General features: G+C 42.1%; 1 protein-coding gene across 8 annotated transcripts in view; it reads right to left on the minus strand.

The window, feature by feature from the left end:
- The window catches only part of LOC102426091 (N-acetyllactosaminide beta-1,6-N-acetylglucosaminyl-transferase), a 67584-nt gene that overhangs the window by 7260 nt on the left and 34774 nt on the right, over positions 1–25550 (minus strand). For 4 of the 8 annotated variants that reach the window (XR_002830299.1, XM_014459344.2, XM_006092933.3 and 1 more), the window contains exon 2: positions 1292–1384. Coding sequence is in view for 5 of the 8 variants with exons in the window: in XM_014459344.2 (XP_014314830.1) it covers positions 1292–1384 (93 nt within the window). In the remaining 3 variants the exon portion in view is untranslated. Of the gene's footprint in view, positions 1–1291; positions 1385–7618; positions 7749–18970; positions 19451–22115; positions 22224–22607; positions 22886–25550 lie in introns of those variants that run through there. The other 4 variants (XM_014459347.2, XR_002830297.1, XR_002830298.1 and 1 more) reach the window with 4 other exon arrangements.

A 25550-nucleotide genomic window follows, 5' to 3' on the forward strand; every position in this document is an offset into this window, starting at 1 on the left:
TGTATGCTCATATGCATAACCCATGGCACAGACAATAGGGAGCTGAAGGTCTGGGGCGGGGTGGGGGGGTAGAGGGTGAGAGGGGTGGCCTTGAGGGGGTCAATGGGGGGGTGGGGAAAGGCGACATATGTAATACTTTCAAAAATCAAGAAATATATATATAAAAGGCTGAGTGTGATGGAGAGGTATGGAAAGCAGCAATCTACAATTAGTTGTAGAGAAAATGGATTGATAAGTGAGGCTATGGATTGAATAGAAGAGTGGAGAAGGCAAAGCTTTATTATCACAGGGAAAAAAGGTCAAATTTCCATAGTTATTCATTCATTCACTTAATCACTCACTGAATAAATATTAATTGTGTGCTATTATGGGCTGAGTTGTGTACCCCCAAAATTCACATATTGAAGTCCTAACCCCCAGTACCTGAGACTGTGACTATATTTAAAGAGATAATTAAGTTAAAATGAGGTCATAGGAGTAGACTCTAATCCAATATGACTGGTGTCCTTTTAAGAAGAGATTAGGACACAGATACACACAGAGGGAAGTCCATGTGAGGACACAGGGAGAAGGCAGCCTTCTATCAGCCAAGGAGCATGCCCTCCAGAGAAACCAAACCCAATGACACTGTGATCTTGGACTTCCAGCTTCCATGACAATGAGGAAATAAATTTCCTTTGCGTAAGCCACCCAGTCTGTGGTTATGTGTAGAATGACTTTGCTATGTTAGCCCTAGCAAACACACACACATGCCCACTATGTAGAAGGCAATAGTTTGAATGAAATGTAAACAGAACTGATAAAAACCCTTCTTCATAAGTTTCTATAGAAACAAGACTACTTGGGATTTCAAGTTCTTGTCCATTGGAAGAGAAATTTCTCATTAATGCCACTTGCCACCAGGCCAGAGCTGCAGCAAACACCTCCCAACCGGAAGCCTGGCTGTGGAGGGAGCAGAGGCTGATGAGAGGGATGGGGTCCAGCCTGCTCTTGGATGACATCACTACTCACCCTTACCACTGCACTCCCCAAAGTAACAGAAAGAAGAATAAGCAATAATAAGAAAGCAGAAACTATCAAGAAGTACCACTATAATTTGAACCTACCTGGACAATGTTTAAATGTATTTTTCAAGAACTGTGTCTAAAAGCCTCTAGCTAATCTTTTAATCACTCACAGATTGGTTTAAATATACCAGCAGTTCTCTCCGTGAAAACCCTGTATTCTACAACTTCCTTCATGTCAACACCAACAAGCAGTATGGCTTTAAAGTATGAGATGCATGCCTCACCATGGCAGCCTCCGTGTTTGTCTTCCATGTCAATCCACTTCACGGCTCTGAGGTTACCAGTCCATGATGCATTGGGCATGGAGCCAGGGACACCTGCAATGTTGACAAAGAAGAAAAGCATAAATGAGAACCAAGAGAGAAGGGTGTCAATTTCTTCAATTAGCCCTCCAAGTCATTTTCTTTAAATATATTATCTTTCACATCAGATTTTTCATCATTATGGTGTGAATAGTTGGTGGTTATGGGCTTGGCTTTGCCACCAGTAAAAAGAATCTATTGATTTTTTTTCATAGTGTGTGTGACCAAGCCTGAAAAGTTTGGTCACACACATAGAGTTTAAGAAATACTGTAGTGTAAAACCACAAGAAAAGGTTGGGGATTTTTTGGTCTCTTAATGGCCTTTAATTAAGTGTAGTTTCAATCCTAATGTTAATTTTTTTTTTTTTAAGGATTTTCCAGATGGCTTCTAAGAAGTACAAGCCCTGGAAACAGGCTGCTCAAGGTTCTTAGTGCTAATTAAGTGAGAGCAATTCCAGGGTCGCTCTTATATGACATTGCAATTTTAGGCATACAGAGAAAGACAGCTTGTTCATGACATGTTTAACTCATAAATCTTTTAACACACTATGCTTTTTATTTGTTAAAATACTTCTTGAGCATTTGATATTTGATGTGCTGGGAACTGGGGACAGAGAAATCATTCCTGATCACCCAATGAGGATAATGAATTGTCTATCCCAGTAGTAGGTTTTGAGCTTTGAGTTTTTCCTAGAAGATTGGTGTACACTGATCCACTCATCTTCTCTATCTCTTTCAGTTGTTCTTTGACCAAATGCTGTTGCTGACCTATTTTCTAGTTAGAAATTAGCTAATGCACCATTGAAACGTAAAGAATTCGCCTTAAAAGGGGAGAGGGGAGTTTTAGGTTGTCATCTTGCTAAGCCAAGGTTTCTCTAACTTGGCATCATTGACTGACACTCTGGGCTGGATAATGCTTGGCTATAGGTCCCGTCCTGTGCAGTGTATGATGTTCAGCAGCACCCCTGGCCTCTACCCACTAGAAGCCAGTAATACATACCCCCCAACTGTGATAATCAAGAATGTCTTCAGACATTGCCGAATATCCCTGGGGGAGCAAGACTGCCCTGTTTGAGAAACACTGTGCCAAGCTACTCAAATAACCCTCTTCATCTCAATAAATTTTGGAGAGGTCCCAGAGATGAAGGGTCCATTTAATCACATAGAGTAGTTATACCCCAAGATTTCCATTACTGGAAAAGGAGTATATGGGAATCAATGTAAATGCAACTAGCTGAGGAATATTTCACTTCATAAGAACTGCAGCAATTTTCACCAGTGAGAAATTCAACCTGAGCACCATTTTGATGTAATGGCACTAAGCAAATGTTATCTGTATTCAAATTGCAATAGTCCTTTCTTACAAGACCTTAAATATTGATAAGATATACTGTGGTAGGCAGAATAATGCCCCCCAAGCATATACTCAAGGAAGTCCGTATCCTAATCCCTGGACTTTGAGAATATGTTATGTTTTATGGCAAATGGGAATTAAGGCTGCTAATCAGCTGACCTTAAACTGGGAAATAGGGAGAGTATCCTGAAGTATCCAGGTGGGCCCCATGTAATTACAAGGGTCTTTTAACAATGAAAGTGGGAGGCAGAGTGTTGATTGGCCTGGTGTGATGTGAGGACGCCGCCAAGTCTTTGCCATTTGAAGTGGAGGAAGGGGCGAAGGATGCAGGTGGTCTCTAGAAGCTGGAAGGCAGGTAACAGATGCTGCCCAGCCCCCACTGAGAGAAACAGCCCAACCATGCCTTGATTTTAGCCTGGTGAGACCCATGTCAGACTTCTGACCTGCAGAACTGTAAGACCATACATCTGTGTCCATTAAGCTGCTAAACTTGTGGTAATTGTTAGGGTGGCAAATGGAAAACTAAGTACATACTAATGAGAAAAAGTTACCCAAGACGATGAATTTTTAAAAATATATTTGTATTGATTTCAGAGAGGAAGGGAGAGAGAGATAGATACATCAATGATGAGAGGGAATAATTGATCAGCTGCCTCCTGCAAGCCCCACACTGGGGGCCGAGCTAGCAACCCAGGCATGTGCCCTGACCGGGAATCGAACCACAAACCATGACCTCCTGGTTCATAGGTCGACGCTCAACCACTGAGCCACACTGGCTGGGCAGAATATTTTTTTAAAAAGGAGAAAAATAGACACAACTAATACTAATACTTTTCAAGAAGTGTAATTGGATAGGCACATAAAAATATTTCCTCTTTAATAACATTAACAAAAACATGTGCTTTTTCAGAACAAAAAAAGCTCTGTTCTTTTGCCCTGATGTCACATAATAATTATATGATGATCTAAATCAAGAATTGTACCAAGGTTTCCTAACTAAAATTAAATTTGGCATGGCTTTCCTATATATAGCATGAGTCTTTAGGGGTACACCTCAAGAATCTTCCTTTCTTGCTGCCAAACTTGAAAACTCTGCTTATACGTGTTGAATATTCAAGAAAAATGCTATTTATTAAGTGATATTTCTTCCTACTGCTTTGTCATTAACCTGCTCTGTACTCTTGTGCATCATTTAATGTCACTCAGACTCACCTTTCAAATGAAGTAGGTAGATTAGATCAGGGTTTTTCAACCTTTTAGACTGCAAACCACAGAGAATTTTACTCCATCACTCCATCACTTACACACACACACACACACACACACACAGTGCAAACCTAAGTTTCACAAATAACTCTTAGGCTTATTACAAGCATTGCAGTTGCTAATTTTACATTATTTTCTGGTCTATTCTCATGTTAAAAACTCTAGTCAAAACCTACTAACGTGATTGCTGGATCCACTAATGAGATACAACTACTATTTAAAAAATACTGGACTAGATGATTGTATTTTTGTTGTTGCTGTTATTATTATTGACTATCAGGCTTCTAGGAGGATAGTTATGGGGTATATGGGTAATAGTCTACCCTCAATTCACAGGAAAGATCTATTTTTCATTCTTTCTGGGATGCGGCAAAAAGAAGACACCAATATTATCAGAGAAAACATTTCAAATTATTAAACCAAATTCTCTCATTTGCTCTTCATAGGCTTATTTAAACAAAAAATTTGAAATAAAGTTTACAGAGTAACCAGCAATGTTTTTCTTGGGACTAAGCCTTTATTAGTCAAATAACTGCACTTGTTGAATAAATGAAGATGATTCTTTGAAATACAAGCTTTATTTACATTGGCTTGACTTTCTTCTTATTGTTCTCACACAGTGTGCCCCTCATTTGAGGAGACAAATTTCAGCTATTTAAGGTCAGATATATACTTTCTAACTTATTAAATAAACAAAGAATTTTGTTTTTAAATGTCAAAAGTCAATGCTGATGTCAGTTTACTGAAAGGATTTTCTCACGTTTAATGGTGGTGCTGTAAATTGGTACAACTCTGGAAAATCAATTTGAAAATAGTGTAGGAAAGATCAGCATAATTGCCAATTTCCTTTGGCCCTTTAAAACAATAGTTTCAAAGTAAGCTAGGAAATAATTCTTAAAGTGTAAAAATCTGTATATGACCATATTCATTATGACATCATTTACACATACTCACTAGTAGGCATTTTAAATCCCCATCTGCTCTTACTGTGACCTTGAACAGTCATGTAATTTCTTTGAAACATCATCTACTAACCTTCAAAACCTCACAGGATTTTGTTAGTGTTAAATAAGATAATGTATGTGTTGTGCTTAGCATAGAGCCTGGCATACAGACTACTCAATAAATGGTTGAAAACATAATTCTTTTATTAAAATCACGGGGACATGTTGCTATAGAAGACAGCTTTTTTTACTATAATCTAAAGCAGGTTTCTCAACCTCGACATTATTGACATCTGGGCTGGATAATTTTTTGCAGATGATTTCTTTGCTGTGGGGTTGCCCTGTTTAGTGGCAGCATCCTGGGTCTTTACCCATTAGATGCCAGTATCAGTCCCTCCCTTCCCCCATCTCATCCCCAGTTGTGACCATCAAAAATGTTTCCAGATGTTGCCAGATGTGCCTGGGGGTGGGGGTGGGGGCAAAATCAGCCCTGGTTGACAACATGAAATCTTAATTATTAATAAAACCATGTATAAACATTTGCATGTGAAATGAAAAATATTTTAAATTTATAAAAGTTTCTTCAATGTTATTGTATTGCTTTTTTATTTTTAAACATTTTTATATACATCTGAGTCTTAATTGCTTCACTGATTTAGTAACTGTGCTTGTAAATATTCTAAGAATAATTCAACACAATGTTCATTGTTAATTGGCTTTCACAATAAAAAATGGAAAATTAGCTAATAACAGAAAGGCAGTGTTAAGTAACATAGCCTCTTTTTCTCATTGTTAACTGGGGTAATTTTTAAACATAAGAAGAGCCCTGGCTGGTGTGGCTCAGTTGGTTGGAGTGTCATCCCATGTGCCAAAGGTTGCAGGTTCGATTTCCGGTCAGGGCACATACCCAGGTTTTGGGTTTGATCCTGGGTTGGGGCACATACGGGAGGCAGCTGATAGATGTTTCTCTCTCACAATGATGTTTCCCTCTCTCTCCCTTTCTCTGTCTAAAATCAATTTTAAAAAAAGTTAATTTTAAAAATAAAAAGATACAGTATTGTTTTCACCTACCAATGGTTCATGAATCACATGGGGTTATTAACACATGAAGCATGAGATGGTGTGTTTATTTAATGTGGGTATTTTCTAGAGGTCTGCAGTCCCTGAGATAATAAATGGCATAACATCCTTAAAATAACAGCTCTTCATTCACCGTGATAACTGCCCACAAATGTTGTAAAAGGAAAAGAAGGAACAGGGGAAGGAAGGAAAATCCAGAGTTTTCAACTCAAAGGGATTTTAGAAATTTTAATATGTTTTAATATTTTAATCTTTTCCCCTTAATGCTAAGCTGTGTGAACTAGAGCTTAGGAAATATAAATGAATTGCTCAGGAGTGTGGACCTGCTAAATAACTTCTTAGTTTTGTTTCAAGATAATTTGCTCACTTATTCTATGGTTTTTTTACCCTACATATTTTATTTTTATTGAATTTATTGGGGTGACATTGGTTAATAAAATTATGTTTCGGTGTACAATTCTATAATGCATCACCTTTATATTGTACTGTGTGTTCAACATCCCAAGTCAAGTCTCCTTCCATCACCATTTATCCTCCCTCTACCCTTTTCTCCCCGCTCCCCCCTCCCCTCCCTCAGTGGTTTCTTACGTGCCTCCCATGTTCCAGAGTAGATGCTGGGGGGAAAGCCTGAATGAGATGTTCTTGGAGCTTTCAGCTTAGTGTATCCAGAGGGTTTATATGTACCGATATCCTCACTAGCAGCCCAGGCACCTCTACTCAAGGGTCTTTCCTGCAAAGGGGGCATCTGTAATACTTTCAACAATAAAGATAACTTTTTAAAAAAGAGTCTTTCCTGGACAGTGCTGGTGTGAACAGGAAAGGTTAGTGGAGCATTTGGAAAAGTGGGCAGTGCTGTTCCAGAGCAGTTCAGGTTTCATTACAACCCTGACCTTGTCCCTTGGCCCTCTGCCTATGTTTCTTTTTTGGCTGCTTATCAACTGTAACTCTCAAACACCCCTTACATTATGGCAAATTTTTCTGAGGCAGTGGAGGTCTTCAGTTTCACTACTGCCAGACTTGTCGCCCAACAACTTTCCCTTCCTTCCTCCACTAAACCATGACATTCTTCAAAATCCTTCACGTCACAATTGATCCAAATCTAGTTAATCCTCCCAGCTCTGACTGCTGTGATTCTGTGCCTACAGGAGCCCCCAACTGATTTCCAATCTAATGGCAGTTCTTCAAGCCTTCCCTGGCTTTTTAAAAAACAAACCAAAAAAATTATATAGCTTTATAAAATAACTTTTTTAAACTTCAGTCCAAACTGGTGAAACATAGAAATCCATTTCTTGAGCCTCATTCCAGACTGAATCAGAAACTCTGCGCATAGGACCTAGAAGTTTTTATTTCAACAAGCCCTTAATTTTAACAAGGCTTTAGAAACCCCTCCTCAAAAGGTAGACGGGTAGAATGTGAGGTGAGTCTTGAATGACGGGTAGCATGTGATTAGCTGACAGTGTTGCCCAGAAGCAACACTAGAAGTGACTGGATGGAGGCGGAAATGGTTCTAGCATGTGAGAGGAGAGCCCCAAATCTGACCCACCCCATCCAGTGGGCTGCATCAAAATTGTGCTAACAAGGAATGAAAAGAATAAAAGTAGTCACCTTTAAGAACTATTTCCCTTCCAAAAAGTGTTGTTTCCAGTGGCCCAATGCAAGTTTCTGAGCTCCAGCTCTGAGAATAACCTTGGATAAATAATTCGTCTTTCAGCATTTTCCCTCTGTACATTCTTTTCTAAAAAAATATTTTTATTGATTTCAGAGAGGAGGGGAAAAGGAGCGAGAGATTGAAACATCAATGATGAGAGAGAATCATTGATTGGCTGCCTCCAGCACGCCCCCCCCCCCCCACTGGGGATCACGCCCAGAACCCGATCATGTGCCCTTGACCAGACTCGAACCTGGGACCCTTCAGACCGCAGGCCAACGCTCCATCCACTGAGCCAAACAGGCTAGGGCCCCTCTGTACATTCTTTAGAAGAGTCTCACCTGTGTGAGTACATGTTGTACATTTGTTTTTAAAATGTCAAAGCAAAATAAGTTTTCTTTAAACTGGTTTGCTTGTCTTTAGTGCTAATTCAATGTGGAAAAGAAATATTAAAATGAAGAGCAATTGGGTTATATTTACATGCACTAGTCTGTGTTATTATTTTTCACACTCCCTCCCACTAGTTCTGTTTCAGGGGCCCTCTCTTAGGCATCACACATCCCAAGCAGCCAAAAACGGCCATTAGTTTCTCTGGAACTTTCCTTAGGTTATCCTGTTTTTCTGAGAGTGTGAAGTTTTGTGAGTAAAGTATGAAACAATGAACAAATTCATTATGATCATGTTGTTTCATGAAAGTCTGAGTTCGAATAGCCTTTCAACCGAGAGGAGTGGACCTTTTATTTGAAGGTTAATGAGAGCACCTGGGAGAAAAAAATCTCACATCCTAGTGTCTGCCCACTGTTTGGTCAGCAAACCATTCATTCACTGAGACTGGCAGAGTATCCTTTCCCGAGCTCTGTCAGGCAAGACTGACTTCTGGCATGAACAGGAGGGAAGTCCTCTGACAACAGACTTTAATCAGTTCCAGGAATACCATAGTGTCTAAGCAAATGCCAGAACACTGTCTTTAATATATAGACAGAGCCATCCTCAGACAAGTGGCCAAATAACTAGCAAATACTCTGTAAACTACTGAACAGAAGAAAAGAATGAAGGGAAGGAAGGAATGAATGTCAAGTAATGTTTTCAAACTAAAGAATTTATCAAAACTTCCTGGAGGGCTTGTTAAAATAAAAACTACTGAGTCCTAGACCCAGAGTTCCTTTTGTTTTCTTTTTTAAAAAAAATTGAGGTATAAATGCCATTTAACATTAGTTTGAGGTGAAGAACATAACTTGATATTTGTATATGTCGTGAAATGTAAGTCCAGTTAACATCCGACCAATTTTCTGTTGCGCTTCAACTGATTTCCAGTTGACTGGCAGCTCAGTCCAAGCCTCCCCTGGCTCTGGCAGCGCTGCTTCCCTCTGCGGGCACTGCCCTGGCTCAGGCGCTCTACATCTCTCACCGACTCTTTAACTGCCTGCCAAGCAGGCTCTGATCCAGGCTGCCCATTTCATTGGCAACAACACCAGATGCTCTTCCTATAGTCAGTGTTAACCCTGTTGCTCTTCTGTGTGGGGATATGGGATTACTTTGAATCATCCACCCTGTGTCTGTTTCTTCAAGCCATTTGAAGATTCCCAGCAACCACTCACCCTATAACATATGAAAGCACATTCGGACTTGTATCATCCTAGACCTTTCCTGCTGATGTCCATTCCACCTCTTACTAGAATTTGATTCCTCACCCCCTTCTCATTTTAGGACACAGTTTAACGTTTATCTCCTTCCAAAATAAAAAAAACCCCAACTGACATGGCTCAATGGTTGAATGTGGACCTATGAACCAGGAAATCACGGTTTGATTCCCCAGTCAGGGCACACGCCCGGCCTGCAGGCTCAGTGCCCAGTAGGGGGTGTCCAGAAGGCAGCAGATCAATGATTCTCTACCTCTTTCCCTCTCCCTCTCTGAAATCAATAAAATTTTTTTAAAAAAAGCTAAACTGGCATTTTTTTCTTTTGTTTTAGATTGTCACTAATCAAGCCCCAGCCATCTCCCCACAACCATAACCCTGGCTGGGTTTCTCGGTTTGCTGCTATAGACCACATTCCGACCTGAAGATCCCCAAATTGTGACCATGCACATGAGGATATTTTGCAAGCTTGTCCCCAGACTACAAACAGCCCATAACCCGCATCTGATGGGTGTGTTTGGTTTGGCCACCATAGGAAGGGGAGTGGAACACTGAAAACAGACCTCTCATGAAAGTCTGGATTGCCGGGTCCCTAGACAACAATTCACTGGGGCTATAGGCAGGCAGGGGCTCTCCTGCACCCCGTTCCCACCATGCTTCACTCACTCCTACTGTCTGCCTGGCCCTGTTCACCTGTAGTTTGCAACACTTTCAGGCCTCATCTCTCATCACTGCCCACACACACCAAAGTCTCCTGTCACCCTTTTGGGAATTCCTTAATAGGTCTTTCATTTTCACCTGGTTCCCCATACTTTGGCTTATGCAAAGGTCTAATACGAGAAAACAAGCTCAAAATAAACCCTGGGGATGTAATGTTCACAGCATGGTGATTATAGTTAATACTGTATTGTGTATTTGAAAGTTGCCAAGAGTAAATCTTAAAATTTCTCATCACAAGAAAAAGAAGTTTGTAGCCATAAGTGGTGACAGATGTTTAGACTTACTGTAGTGACAGATGTTAACTAGACTTATTGTAGTGATCATTTTGCGATATATACAAGTATCCAATCATGGTGCATACCTGAAACTAATATAATGTGTCAACTGTAACTCAATTAAGAAAAAGAAAATAGACCTCAGCCAGCGCCCCACCCCTCCTGCTCCGTCTCTTCACTTCCCCAGCACCTGGCCGGAGCAGGTGGCAGTCTCCCAGGGCAAGCGGCCCTGATAGGAGGGGGCGGGGCCTGGCGCAGGGAAGGCGGGGCCTGGAGGGAGGGGCGGGGCGGGCTGCTGCTCCAGCAGGTGCTGTGACTGACAGGCCAGCCGGTCCCGACGCCCAGCCCCCTCGGAGTTGCCGGAAGACTCCCTGGCCAGAGGCAGACGGAGGAATAGAAGCCCTCCCAGGCCCGCGGGCGCGGGGTGAGGCTTCCAGGAAGAGGTTGGGGGCGCCTGAAGGGCGGAGCATCCCTCTCCTTCTTCTCCCCGGAGCCCTGGCCCCGCCCCGCCGTGACCACCCCCCCGCCCCCCCCCCACACACACACCGCCTCAGGAGCTCAACGTGGACTTCCAACAGTAACCAGGCATTAACATCCTGCCGTACTATGCAGCCATGTTCATCAGATGAATTTTTCCAAGCCCTTAATCATGCTGAGCAAACATTTAGAAAGATGGAAATCTATTTGAGACATAAACAGTTATGTGATGTAATTCTAGTTGCTGGTGATGGCAGAATCCCAGCTCATAGGTAGGTGCTCTCCTCTGCTGATTGCTTTGCTGCCATGTTTTCTAATGATGTCAGGGAAGCAAGACCAGAAGAAATAAAATGGAAGTTGTAGAACCGAATTCACTATGGTTCCTGATTCAGTATGCATATGCAGGCCGCCTTGAATTACAAAAGGATAATATTTAGTGCCTGCTATTTATAGTTTGCCTTCAGTTTCACAGATTGTGGAAGCATGCTGTAAGTTTTCTTTTTAAATGTTTTTATTGATTTCAGAGAGGAAGGGAGAGGGATAGAGAGAGAGAAACATCAATGATGAGGGACAATTATTGGCTGCTTCCTGCACGCCCCCTACTGGGGATTGAGCCGGCAGCCCTGGCATGTGCCCCACCAGAATGGAACGGTGACCTCCTGGGTTCACGTTCAACCACAGGGCCGCACCAGCCGGGCCATGCTGTAAGTTTTTAATGAAACAGCGTCACCCATCCAACTGCCTTGGAATCCATTCTTTTGCTGATTCCCAAGGTTGTACAGATTTGCATAAAGTGGCTCACAATTATACTGTAATACATTTCATGGAGTAACTCGAAACCAGGAATTTGTATTATTACCAGCTAGTGAGATTGCAAAGCTCTTGGCCAGTGATGACATGAGGAGACAACATTGGAAGCACTTCTAACTTACGGCCTTCATGATTTGCAACAGAGTCAGAAAGATCTCAGTAAACTTTTGGCTTATATTAGGCTACCTTTTTTCGGGCCACAGTTCCTGGCAGACATGGAAAAATAATGAACTTTTTGGGGATGATATTGAAATAGGAATTTTAGGGGGTTATAGACAGGTTTAGGAAATTTTTTAAAATTAAAGAGGTCCATGGAAAAAAACACAGGGCTACAGACTGGGAGAAGTTACATTTCCATAAGATAAGGAAACTGGAAGTAGCAAGAGGTCTATATTTACAAAATAAAGAAGGAGGAAGAAAGCCCAGAGGGAATAGGAGAACAATGAGGGAGGAGGGAGGTTTTGACCTTTGAGCTCAGAAGTTGCTATAGTGACCAAATCAAAGGGGAATAGTGGCCAATCAGAGGGGACATAGAGGCACAAAAAACTGCAGCCTTTATAAACCAGGGAAAAAGGAACTCAGTGGGACTCTTTCCCCCTCCCGACGTGGGAGTCTGTGCTGTATGATTCTTTCCCCTTCCCCACGTGGGAGTCTGTACTTGTTTTTCAGTAAATTTCCACCTTTGCTACACCATCTTCCATTCGTGGATTCATTTTTCGACTCCATCGGAGAAAGAGCCTGGGGACCATCCTGCCCAGGGGAACACTGCATGTTTCAGTCCAAAAATCCCGTATCAATATAGAATGTCAGAAACTCATTATGGAAGCAATGGAGTATCATTTATTACCAGAGAGATGACCCATGTTACAAAGTCCTCAGATAAAACCGAGGAAGTTAAAGGTTGGTACACTATTTTTCATTGGAGGAATGGATTTAACAAAGAAGCAACAAGCATTGAAAAGTATGACCTCCATACAAATATGTGGAGCCCTGTGGTGAATATGAATGGGAGGAGGCTATAGTTCAGTGATACAGTGTTAGATGACAAACTATGTGGTTGGAGGAGGAGAGGCACTGAAGACTTTGAATACCGTAGAATGCTACAACCCCAGAACAATTTGGCAATACAGTATTGGAAGGTCCCATGTATGCAGTCGGAGGGCATGATGGCTGAAGCTACTTGAACACAGTGGAAAAATGGGACTCTCAGGCCTGACAGTGGAATTTTGTTGCCCCTGTGTCCACCCTCAGGAGCAGAGTCGGTGTGGCAGTACTAACTGGAAAGCTTTATGTAATTGGTGGTAAAATGGAAGTTCTTGTCTCAGCTCAGTAAGAAGTTCTGATCCTCACTGAGTAGGATCTGCCCTCCCCTCAGGCTGCCAAGTGCAGCAGCCCTGGTGAGCCCACTAGGAAACCAGGGACCATCTGAGGAGAGGCCTGGGTCTGGCAACTGATGCCATCCAGCTCACCCAGCCCACCCAGCCCTAGTGGAGCTGGCCCTGGTCAGAGAACTCACAGAATCAGGAAAAAATTTCTTCAAGTCACTAAGTTTTGCAAGTTCTTTTCCTCCCAACAAATCCTTCACTGATTTTTTTTTTTTTTGATGCAAATGTTAGGGAGTGAATAAGGGCCAATAAGATAATTCCGTTCTTCAGTTTTTATCTTTCACTCAACCGGTCATCTACATTAGTTCCCCACTCTGGCTACACCGCAGAATCATCTATGGAACTTTAAAATAAAGTACCAATGACTGTGCCTCATCTGCCTGGTTTTCTGAATTAATGGGTCAGCGGTGAGGCCCATGCACTGGTATTTTTAAAAATGCCCTACACAGCCCAGCCAGTGTGGCTTTATGGTTAAGTGTCAACCTATGAACCAGGAGGTCACGGTTCAATTCCCAGTCAGAGCACATGCTCAGGTTGTGGGCTCAACCAATCAATGATTTTGTCTCATCATTGATATTTCTGTCTCTCCCTCTCCCTTCCTCTCTGAAAGCAATAAAAAAAATATATCTTTAAAATGCCCTACACAATGGTAATGTATACCCAGGATTGAGAACACCTGTTCTTTGCAGAATATTTTATTGAACATCCCTTCATAAGGGTAATGCTTTTTAGTTTCTAAAACACCCTGTACTGTGCTTCAGTAAGGAGAGGTTTTATTTTTCACCAAATAAAGCAATGTTATTTTTAAGCTTTGGAGATTTTAAAAGTACAAAAGGTCAAAGGAGAAACAATTGTTTATTTCCCAACTCCCCCAAATTAGTTAGTGTTAAGCATCCTAACACATTTACCTTGTGAATCTTTATATCTTTCCTCTTAAAAATATTATTCTATAATCTGTGAAAAACTGAACACGGAAATTACAATGGAATAAAAAAATGCATAAAAGTACAAAGAACAAAATTGAAAGTTAAAAAAAGGCCAAACACTACAAAATCTTATACCTACAAGTAACAATCATTACGAAAACATTATTTCACAAAGCATCTTTTTGTACAAATAAATACTTCTGTGTTACCTTCAAACTACAACATAGCTATTAACTAGTTGACTAACCTATATTAAATGTAGATTGAAAATAATCTTTCACAAGGAGCCTTTACCAATGATATAGATGGGTTGGGTTTCCTTAAATGAGTTTGGGCAGTGCTTATGAACACGTTTACCACCTTGATGGGTTTATCGATTCAAAAACTGTTTCCCTATGAGTTAAGTTTTATCAGATGACAGAAACTCGGGAGATTCTGTTATTTGCAACACATGAACATCAGGTAGTCAGTTTTCTCTGTGATCTACCTGTTCAGATTGTTTTTTCACAGTTTGAAGGAGGTATTTACATTTCAAGTGGCATTTTCTAAATTTGATGTAACTGTTTCAAATAAAAGTACTTACAGTACTGATTTGCCTTCTCACTTTACTACACAGGAGGGGATTTCATGGCCACGTCCTTCCCTATTGGCACCCACAGAACATAGCACGCCCTGTACTGCTTTGTCTGTTGTCTGGAGAAAGGTCCTTCATGAGTCCATTATACAAATTTTCATCTTGCCCTGCACACAGTACCGTCTTCATCTTCAAAACTAGGCACCAGGCTACACCCAGTTGAATATAAATCAAGAATTTGCTTGCAAGTTGTAAACCATTTTGTCCAATTTTATGTAAAAGCAGCCAAATAAACATCATGTTTGCTTAGGACTCATCTAATTTTAACTCCTATTTACAACCCAAGACAGGCCCAAAGGAGCTGAAGGTCAGTGGTAAATTCCATTTGTTGCTTCACGTACTGGGGTATATATAGATTGCTGACTCTGGGAACTAAGTGCCTATTTATAGCAAGCCCAATCTTTTATACAGGACGGCAGACATGGTTCTGTTTACACTCTTCTTCTGCAAATATGAGAAACGTCTAAATAAACTTTAAAAAGAGAAGACACCTTGTGGGAGAAAGAGCCTTGTGAGGTACCTACAACATGTGCCTATCCCTTCCCCTCCCAGCCCTGCCATCCCTGACCCCATGGAATTTACAGGGTTTTTTTTTAGAAATATAGGAAGTCATAGGGTAGACCTAGCATTTCTTCCTGAAACATCTATTTAACCTGAACATTTGGATGAAAAGCACTGGGCTACAATTAGAAGTTACCTAATGAAAACCATCAACAAACTGAAAAGACAACCTACTGAATGAAAGAATATATTCACCAATTATGCATCTGATAAGGGTTGACACCCAAAATATATAAGGAATTCATACAACTTAACACACACACACAAACAATCCAATTTAAAAAATGGGTAGAGGACCTGTATAAATACTTCTTCAAAGAGGCCATACAAATGGCCAATAGACATATGAAAAGATGCTCAATATTCTTAATCATCAGGGAAATGCAAATTAAAACCACATACCTGTCAGATTGGCTATCATAGATAAATCAATAAACAAGTGTTGGCAAGGATGTGGAGAAAGGGAACCTTTATGTACCGTTGGTGGGATTGCAAATTGGTGCAGCCACTATGGAAGACAGTACAGAGGTCCCTACAAAAATTTAAAAATAAAACTATCATAGGACTCAGCAATTCTACTCTGGGTATTTTTTGAAAAAAACCGAAAGCACCAGTTTGAAAAGATATATGCACCCTTATTTTCATTGCAGCATTATTTGCAATTGATAGACAACTGGATGAAGAAGTGGTACATATGAAATGGAATATTACTCATCCATTAAAAAAAAATGAAATCTTGCCATTCATGACAACATGGATGGACCTAGAGTGTATTATGTTAAGTGAAATAAGTAACTTAACTTAAGAGAAAGTTTAATGCCGTATGATTTCATTTATATGTGGAATCTAAAAAACAAAATAGACAACCTCACAGGTAGAGAACAAACTGATGGTTGCCCATGGGAAAGGGAGTTGGGCAACTGAGTGAAAAAGATGAAGGGATTAACAAGTATAAACTGGCAGTTACAGAACAGTCATGAGAATGTAATCAATAGGGAATATAATTAATGATCTATACATATAAAAGGCTAATATGCTAAGTGTCCAACCATCTGACTGGTCGCTATGATGTGCACTGACCACCAGGGAGGAGATGCTCAATGCAGGTGCCGTGACACACACTGGCCATTTATAGAGAAACAGCACCGTGGACCTGGTGCCGACAAAGCAACACTAGGCTTCCCCCAAGTAGGACACAGGCCCCACCACCACCCTGGAGCGACACCCCACCAAATTGCAGCCAATGCTGCCGAGACCCCATGGCACAAAATGCGGCCCACAGCCCAGCCCAGCCCAGCCGGAAACGGTGGCTGTGGGCACCGGGTAATGACATCACATAGCAATGCCCAGCTTTCTCTCCCTAGCGACTAGCCTCCTTGGAGATTCTTCAGCCCAGGAACATGACTTGCTTTATAGCCAGGTGCAAACATTTTACACTTTAACCAAATGTCTGTGAAGCATTTTTCACATGCCTCATCTCATTTTATCCTCACAGAAGTCCTGGAGTAGGTAGATAGGAGACTCGGTAGAATCCTATTTCATTAGCTGGAAAACGGAGATTTAGAAAGTTAAGAAACTTGACCCAACTGAAAAGAAGTAAGAAATGATGGAACTTAAAAATGACTTCAGGTTTTCTCACTGCTCAGAATATAGTCAAACACTGCTGCAGTTAAATATTTTACCCTTTGTTCTCCCTGCGTGATCTACAATAATAATCTGCTTCATGTTGGTATTTACTGCTGTGTTGCTGACAATTACCTGAAAGAGAAGTTGGGGTGCTTCACTGGGCTGGAAAAAGTTTAGCTACATCAGAAAGCAGGTCTAATTAAGCAAGTTTATCTACATTAATAAAAGACAAAGATGCTAATTGACCGTACCTTTGCTACGCCCCAAGCCACACCACCAGCCAATCAGAGCGACTATATGCAAATTAACCCAACCAAGATGGTGGCCGGCAGCCACGGAGCTGGAGCAAGCAGGAGGCTTGGTTGCCTGGGCGATGGAGGAAGCCAAGCTTCCTGCCTGCCCTGAGCTGGCTGTGGCCTCTGCTCATGGCAACAAAGTTTCAATTATAGAAGACAAATAAATGCCAGATACCTGCTTCCAGCCAGCCTCCACTAGGAGCTTGGGTGGTTGGGGGCCGTGGCCAGCCTGCAAACAGCCATCAGCCCCTCACCCAGGATGGCCACACCCTCATGGGGTGAGGGCCCTCCTTGGGGGGCTTAGCCAGCCTGAAAATGGCCCTCAGCCCCTCACCCAGACTGGCCAGGCACCCCAGCAGGACCCCCCACACTGAAGGTGCTGTGGCCAGCCTGCAAACAGCCATCAGCCCCTCACCCAGGCTGGCCAGGCACCCCAGGGGGGACCCCCACCCTGAAGGGGCTGTGGCCAGCCTGCAAACAGCCATCAACCCCTCACCCAGGCTGGCCAGGCACTCCTATATAATAAAAGGGTAATATGCAAATTGACCCTAACAGCAGAAAGACTGGGAAGGACTGGTCACTATGACACACACTGACCACCAGGGGGCAGACGCTCAATGCAGGAGCTGCCCCCTGGTGGTCAGTGCGCTCCCACAGGGGGAGCTCTGCTCAGCCACAAGCCAGGCTGATGGCAGGAGCCTCTTCTGCCTCCTCAGCAGCGCTAAGGATGTCCGACTGCAGCTTAGGCCTGCTCCCCGCTGGCAAGTGGACATCCCCCGAGGGCTCCTGGGCTGCCAGAGGGATGTCTGACTGCCAGATTAGGCCCGATCCCCCAGGGAGCGGGCCTAAGCCAGCAGGTGGACATCCCCCAAGGGGTCCCAGACTGCGAGAGGGCACAGGCCGGGCTGAGGGAACCGCCCCCCCCACCCCCCAGTGCACAAATTTTTGTGCACCGGGCCTCTAGTCTATATATATAAAGCTTTCGCTGGCACCAATCCCATGTGTGTGTTTCGATCTGTCATTGTCAATTGTGAATTCTATTTTAGAAAAAGGGCAAATAGCGATATCAAAATATTTCTTTCAATTAATTTCCTTTCAATGTGCACAAATTTGTGCACTGGGCCTTTAATATTTTAATAAATATATGTGGCATCAGTTGGGTGCAAGACTTATTGGGGTAATCACTTCATAAGTTATGTCAACTATAACTAAAAAATAAAAATTTTAAGTTACATAACAACACAAAAAGAGGCAACACTAGTTTATGGGGTAGGATGGTTGTCATTTTAGAAGTAACTGGGAGGGAGCACGGGCTCCTGGAGTACTAGTGGTAACATGGCTTCTTGTGCTGGTTACTCATGTAAGGATCAGTTGAAAATTCAGTGATCTCAATTCTGATATGTGCAGTTTTCTGGATACATTATCTATACTAATAAAAGCCTAAGTGGTGTCTCGCCCTCGTGTCATCACAAGATGGCCACCCCCATGTCATCACAAGATGGCCACCCCCACATCATCACAAGATGACCACCACAAGATGGCTGGCAGGGGAGGGCAGTTGTGGGCAATCAGGCCAGCAGGGGAGGGCAGTTGGGAGCAAACAGGCCAGCAGGGGAGGGTAGTTGGGGGCGATCGGGCCGGCAGGGGAGGGCAGTTGGGGGCAATTGGGCCGGCAAGGGAGCAGTTAGGCATCAATCAGGCTGGCAGGGGAGCGGTTAGGGGGTGATCAGGCTGGCAGGCAGAAGCGATTAGGGACAATCAGGCAGGCAGGTGAGTGGTTAGGAGCCAGCAGTCCCGGATTGTGAGAGGGATGTCTAACTGCCGATTTAGGCCCGATACTGGATTGGGTCTAAACCGGCAGTCGGCATCCCCTGAGGGTTCCCAGATTGGAGAGGGTGCAGGCTGGGCTGAGGGACACTGCCCCCCCCCCCCCTGCATGAATTTTGTGCACTGGGCCTCTAGTATTTCAAAAAAAGTTTAAGTTTATAGAGTTCACAGGACAGTGATATTTACATAAATTTATAAAATAAAACATGAGACTTGAAAAAATGTTGGCCTCTTCAGTACCTTGCCCTTGCCCCCATTCCTTTGCTCAGGGTCACGTTAGGGATTGCAGTGTCGCTTTTGAGTATCCAGCTTTCTGGCTTTGAAGGCTTGACTTTTAAGCACTTGAATGCTGGTGTTTTCATTTATGCAATAGTTATTTCAATGTTTCAGCAATTCTGAATTATGGTCATCTTTCAATCCAGAACAATGACTAATATGTTCAATTTACAGAAAAAAGTAAAACTTTGAGCCATCTACAAATCCAGACAGAGCCTCTGGTAAGAGCTTCTGGTAAGAAGTCACACTGGGGAGTTGTGGTGTGCTCATTTTGATACTGTCATATGATCTGACTGGAAGGGCTCACTATGGGAAGTTTTGTATCGGTCACATGGGTTTCTGGAATAAAAGCGGAACACAGTTTTGATTATTCTTATTCTTCCAATTAAGTTCATGATGTTCCAACTATTTATTCTGAATCATGGATACTGTCACATCCAAGGTAACAAAAGCATACCAGATTTAAGCTTAATTATGATATAATTATATGCTATATTGACTTTTAGTTTATTACCCCAGATGAGTATTACTAAAAAATAACCCCACTTTTAAAAAATATTTATTTATTTATTTATTTGCTTGTTTACTTATTTATTTATTTATGTTAGTCCTCACCTGAGGATATTTTTTCCATTGATTTTTTAGAGAGTGGAAGGGTGGGGGGGAGGGAGAAAAGGAGGAAGACAGGGAGAGAAAGAAAGAAACATCAATGTGAGAGAAACACATTGATTGGTTGCCTCCCACACAAGCCCTGACAGGGGATCGAACCTGCAATGCAGGAATGTACCCTTGACCTCGATCCAACCTGAGACCGAGACCCTTAGGTATGTGGGCCAATGTTCTAACCACTGAGCAACTGGCCAGGCCAACCCTACCTTTTTTTTTAAATAATAATTGGTCCAACTGACTTATTAATTATGGAGAATAACAAATAAATAACATGTGAAAAGAAAAGTGAGTGAAATTGAACCAATACTCAACAGATATGAAAGCTGCCAGAGCATCTGTATGAAACCATTACATAACCTTGGAAAACACAAATGAATTCATTTTTAAAATATATTTTATTGATTTTTTACAGAGAGGAGGGAGAAGGATAGAGAGTTAGAAACATCGATGAGAGAGAAACATCGATCAGCTGCCTCCTGGGGATGTGTCCGCAACCAAGGTACATGCCCTTGGCCGGAATCGAACCTGGGACCCTTGAGTCCGCAGGCTGACGCTCTATCCACTGAGCCAAACCGGTTAGGGCATGAATTCATTTTTAAAAAGGCAGAATAGAAAACTGCTTTTCCAGCCCCAAAGGCTGTATATTCTATGAACCCATGTTGTGACATTCTAGAAAATGCAAAACCATAGAAATGGAGAACAGGTCATGATGTGCCAAGGGTTTGGTCTGGGGCAGCGCGAGAGAATTTTTGGAGGAGATGGGAGTTGTCCTTGGTTGTGGTGGTACATGCATGACTCTGCAATTGTCAAAACACCAAACAGAATAAATTTTACTCCAAATAAATTTAAAAATAAAATGGGACACTGCTTCATGTTTAAGAACAGTATGTAACAGAATGGATCACTTTCATAATAAATGCATAAATTTTAATAATATTTTATCTTCGACCTATACATAAAATTTTTCATTTGAGAAATACTAAAAAATTCACTATCTTTTAAAAATGAATCCTGAACACTCTTTATGGAATCCTGTTATTAAAAACGTTTTTCAGTATTAGGCAATGTATAGACCAAAATGCTGTTACCGCCCTTTGGTTCCAATATCTAGGTTATTTTAGAGAGAAATTGTGAGAAGCACTAAAATAAGACTGTTGTGTTATGACTTAGAAGCCCCATCTTGTGACCCAGTTCAGCTGCTAAATCATCAACCCGAACAAATCTCTTCACCTACAAAGGCTTGGTTCATCTAATCTTAAATGATGACAATATCCCTTCCAAGTCCAGTATGTAATTGCCCATTTCACATCACAAAATCATTTTGTTATTCTTGAAGTAGCCATTTCAAGTTTCTAATCCTTCCAGTATCTTCCACTTAAAAAACACACACACACACACACCAAAAATCATTCCACATTCAGTGGGCACCTTCTGTGTGTTTGAAGTGGTGCCACAGGCTTCAAAGTTATGGTTCCAGAGTTCCAAGTTACTAGTTATAGAGTTACTAGAGGCCCAATGCACAAAATTCCTACAAGAGTAGGCCTTCCTTCCCCCAGCTGCCGGCACTGGCTTCCCTCTGGCACCCAGGACCCATGCTTCTCTTGCAGCCCCGGCTTCATCCGGAAGGGCGTCCCGGAAGGTCGTCCGGAAGGACATCCAGTCTAATTAGCATATTACACTTTTATTATTATAGATTAGTTCATTCATTTCTCACAACACATGTCTCCTTACCTCCCCCGCTACCCCCCAAGGGACTATCAATCCTTGGCTGATGAAATTGTTTGAAGAGTTGAAGGGACTGCCCAAGATCATAAGCTAGATTCTAGCTCAGTGATGATGAACCTTTTGAGCTCGGCGTGTCAGCATTTTGAAAAACCCTAACTTAACTCTGGTGCCATGTCACATATAGAAATTTTTTGATATTTGCGACCATAGTAAAACAAAGATTTATATTTTTGATATTTATTTTATATATTTAAATGCCATTTAACAAAGAAAAATCAACCAAAAAAATGAGTTAGCGTGTCACCTCTGACACGCGTGTCATAGGTTCGCCATCACTGAGCTAGAAGATGCCATGATTTGAGCAGGGGGAGGGGGACCCACACTCTTCATTTTACAATAGTTCTCCATTCCATGGGGACCACTGGGGGACTCTGAAGGTAACTGAGGCCATGTCTCTTTCATCTGGCACACCCCCTACTACGTATGTCCCTGTCGGGACACAATGGATGGGTGCCGATTGGGAGACGGGCAAGACACCCCTTGCTGAGACCCTCTGTTCCAACCTGGTTCAGGTACCTCCTAATTCTAGTAGAAACATCGCTGCTTTTTAAAAATTTTTCTTTTTACCTGGGACAGAAAGGAGATTTAGGTTATTTGGAAATTGTAGGTATTCTCAAGAGTCAAGATATCAATACTGACATAAGATTGTTGTTGGCCAGCATGGATGGAACTGGAGAGCATTATGCTAAGTGAAATAAGCCAGTCAATGAAGGAAAAATACCACATGATCTCACTCATTCATGGATAATAAAGACCATTACAAACTTTTGAACAATAATAGATACAGAGGCAGAGCTGCCTCAAACTGATTGTCAAACTGCAGTGGGGAGGCCAGGGAGGGTTGGGGGGCAGGAGGGAGGGGGGTAAGAGATCAACCGAAGAACTTGTATGCATCCATATAAGTATAACTAATGGACATAAGACACTGGGGGGTAAGGGAGGGCAGGGGATTGTCAAGGGCGGGGGGGCGGGGAGGACACATATGTAATACCCTTTGTAATACTTTTAGCAATAAAAAAAAAAAAAAGATTGTTGTTGGCCATCTGTGTTTCCTACTACTTAAGTACTAGAACATGGGTTCGTGCACATGGGACAATCCACCTCACTAACCAATGTGACATGCTTAGGGCTCTGCTCCTCTCATCTCCCCCAGCAAGATAAGCCCTAGTAGTAAATTGGGAGTAGGGAGGAACTCAAGCTGACTCCGTCTGAGTTTTAGAAAATCTTCCAGAACCTTTGTAGTAATCTCAGAAGCCTCTGCATCTTGGGAGTTTGTATTTTTCCAGCCCCTGTTGAAGGCAACTGGAGGAATAAAAACAACTAACAGTTATTGGTATTTACTAAGCACCATGCACCAATCTAGGCACTTGATATATATTAATACACATAATTGGGTTACAACTGAAGGTACTATTACCATCCCCCCATTTTACAAATGCCGAAACTGAAATTCAGAGAGATTGCATATGTAATTTGCTTCAAATCATACCCTAGTATTCACTTGGAACCTGAGAAGATGTGAAGCCAACTGGTCTGGCTCCAGGGGGCCCTTGTCCCTCGCCCACAGTTGATATGCTACATTAGCCTTAGTCTAGCTCAACACTTATGGGCACACCCAGAACATACTCTCTAGAAAGGAGAGCTAATGTGCTACATGAGACAAGCAGACAAGTGGGGAGAGTGTATAAGTACTCAGTACCCAATTTACTCAGTTGATCAGAATTTTTGAGCACAAAAATCACCTCCACACACTGCCTATGGAGACTGGCCTGAGTTCTAAGTCATGGCAGCAGTGGCAGCTGGCATCCAGAATGGACATAGTAACCTTGACAAAGAGAGAAAGTCATTGCCCCGAGTCCACAGTTCCATTAATTCTACTAGTCACGGTGCAATATAAATAGGAAAGTCATGGCACCAATACACCATAGGGAGAGGGGAGGGATGGAGATGGCAGTACAATTAACAATGGCTGGGCTGTGAGCTATACCTGCATGGCCTTGTAACAATCTCATGAAGTTGATATTGTCTCCACTTTATAGATGAGTAAACTGAAGCCCATGCAGGAGAAGGTAATTGCTCATGGTCACACAGCAGGTAGATGAAACCCAAGTCTGTCTGTCTCTAAAATTTTTGCTCCTTCCATTGCATGCTCCAGAGTTAAAGCAAAATAATGCTTTTGAGATCACCTTGCCAAAATTCCTCATTTTACAGAGGGAACTAAGACCCAGAGAGGTTTAAGTGACTGCCCGAGGTCAAACAGCTAGTTAAAAACAGGGGCCAGGACCTAGGAAATAATTTCTCAGTGTGCATATCTAGGTCAGTGGCCCTTTTTACATAACCCAGTGGCTGGAGTTTGCAGCACTTATAAAAAGGAAAGTAAAATAATCACACAGGGCTGGCAACACTTACTGCCTGTTTGCTTAATATTCTACTGTTCTTAGCTGTGCGTTATGAAGCGTTTAAAATGTCAAAGTCCGCCCTAGCCGGTTTGGCTCAGTGGATAGAGCATCGGCCTGGGAACCGAAGGGTCCGGGGTTCGACTCCAGTCAAGGGCACATGCCCAGGTCGAGGGCTTGATCCCCATTAGGGGGCGTGCAGGAGGCGGCTGATCCATGGTTCTCTCTCATTAATGATGTTTCTATCTCTCTCCCTCCCTCTCCCTTCCTCTCTGAAATCAATAAAAATATATTTAAAAATAAAAATAAATGTCAAAGTCCATAAACTACTCTTTCAATCCTTGAAAGCCTTTTGGGATCATCTGAAACTCACATCCTTAGAGCCAACCAGAGACCCTTCTGGCCCTTCTACAAACACCTTTGAAAAGAAATATGAGCAAGTCATAGTCACAACTGTGAGACATATTCTTCTCTGGATATATAGTTTTGGGGGTTGAAGATGAATAAAAATTGCCTAATATACAATTCTTACTTTTTCATAAATTCTCAAATACCTTCCATACTTTCTCTTGTGTCCCCTAACCCTAACCCTAACCCTGACCCTAACCCTAACCCTAAAATCAAAATTAACTGAGGTTGCTTGGTTAAGTAATTTGTCCAGTGTCAGATGAGCTGTTCAGTGACAAGGCTGGGATGCCCGAGTCCATATTCTCCCATACTGCCCTGAAAGATCAGAGAAACCTCATACAAAGCTCCAGAGCTTGATGCCCAGGGCATCTCAGATTAAATTACATAAGTGGAAAATTAACAAGATAATTGAACCCAACAAAGAAGGCTCTAGGAGAACATGTGGTAATGGAAAATACATTAGGATTTGGCTGAAGGCAAAAATATCTTTTTTAACCCTTTGAGTGCCAACCAATATCCTAGGAACTGTGCTAAAATTGCCAAGGCATTTTGAGTTAAGGTTTTTAAATTTTTTTTTCCCACATAAAGAGTGAACTACTAGCATCTAATAGTGACACTGCAGGAGGAGCGGGATCGCGCTCCCCGGCACTCTAGGGGTTAAAAATCTTTATCGTTGAAAGTATTACATGTGTTCCCTTTTTGAAAGCAAAATATTTTCATGTCAATTACAAAGTCAAACTCAGAGAGGACTCATAAAATAGTAAGACTGCCAATTGGTCCTTTTTTTTTTAATAGAAGAAGCAGAATATTCAATAGCAAGAAGAGATTTAAAAAGGTACCTCTAAATACTGCACATGGAACAGTTTATCTCATTAATTAATTCACTGCTCTTAGTTGGTGGTGAGACTTGATTGGGAAGTTTGTAAGGAGGACATTCTGAGAAAAGAGAAGTGTGTGCAAGGCCGCCTGCCTGTTTGTCAAAATTCTGACTGAGGAGAGACTTAGGGGAGTGTCGAAGGTGGCGCCCCTAATTATTCCTTGACCTTTCCAAACAAGCCTGTGCATGTGCAGACCCCCGACCCCCGGGTGTTTACTGGAATCCTTATGCTTATTAATCCCTGGATGTCCTTGCCTAGAGGACAATGTAAACACATGTGTCCTCCCAAGATTACTCACCCTAC

This window comes from Myotis lucifugus, unplaced genomic scaffold (assembly GCF_000147115.1).
Source record: "Myotis lucifugus unplaced genomic scaffold, Myoluc2.0 scaffold_107, whole genome shotgun sequence".
NCBI classification, from domain to species: Eukaryota; Metazoa; Chordata; class Mammalia; order Chiroptera; family Vespertilionidae; genus Myotis; species Myotis lucifugus.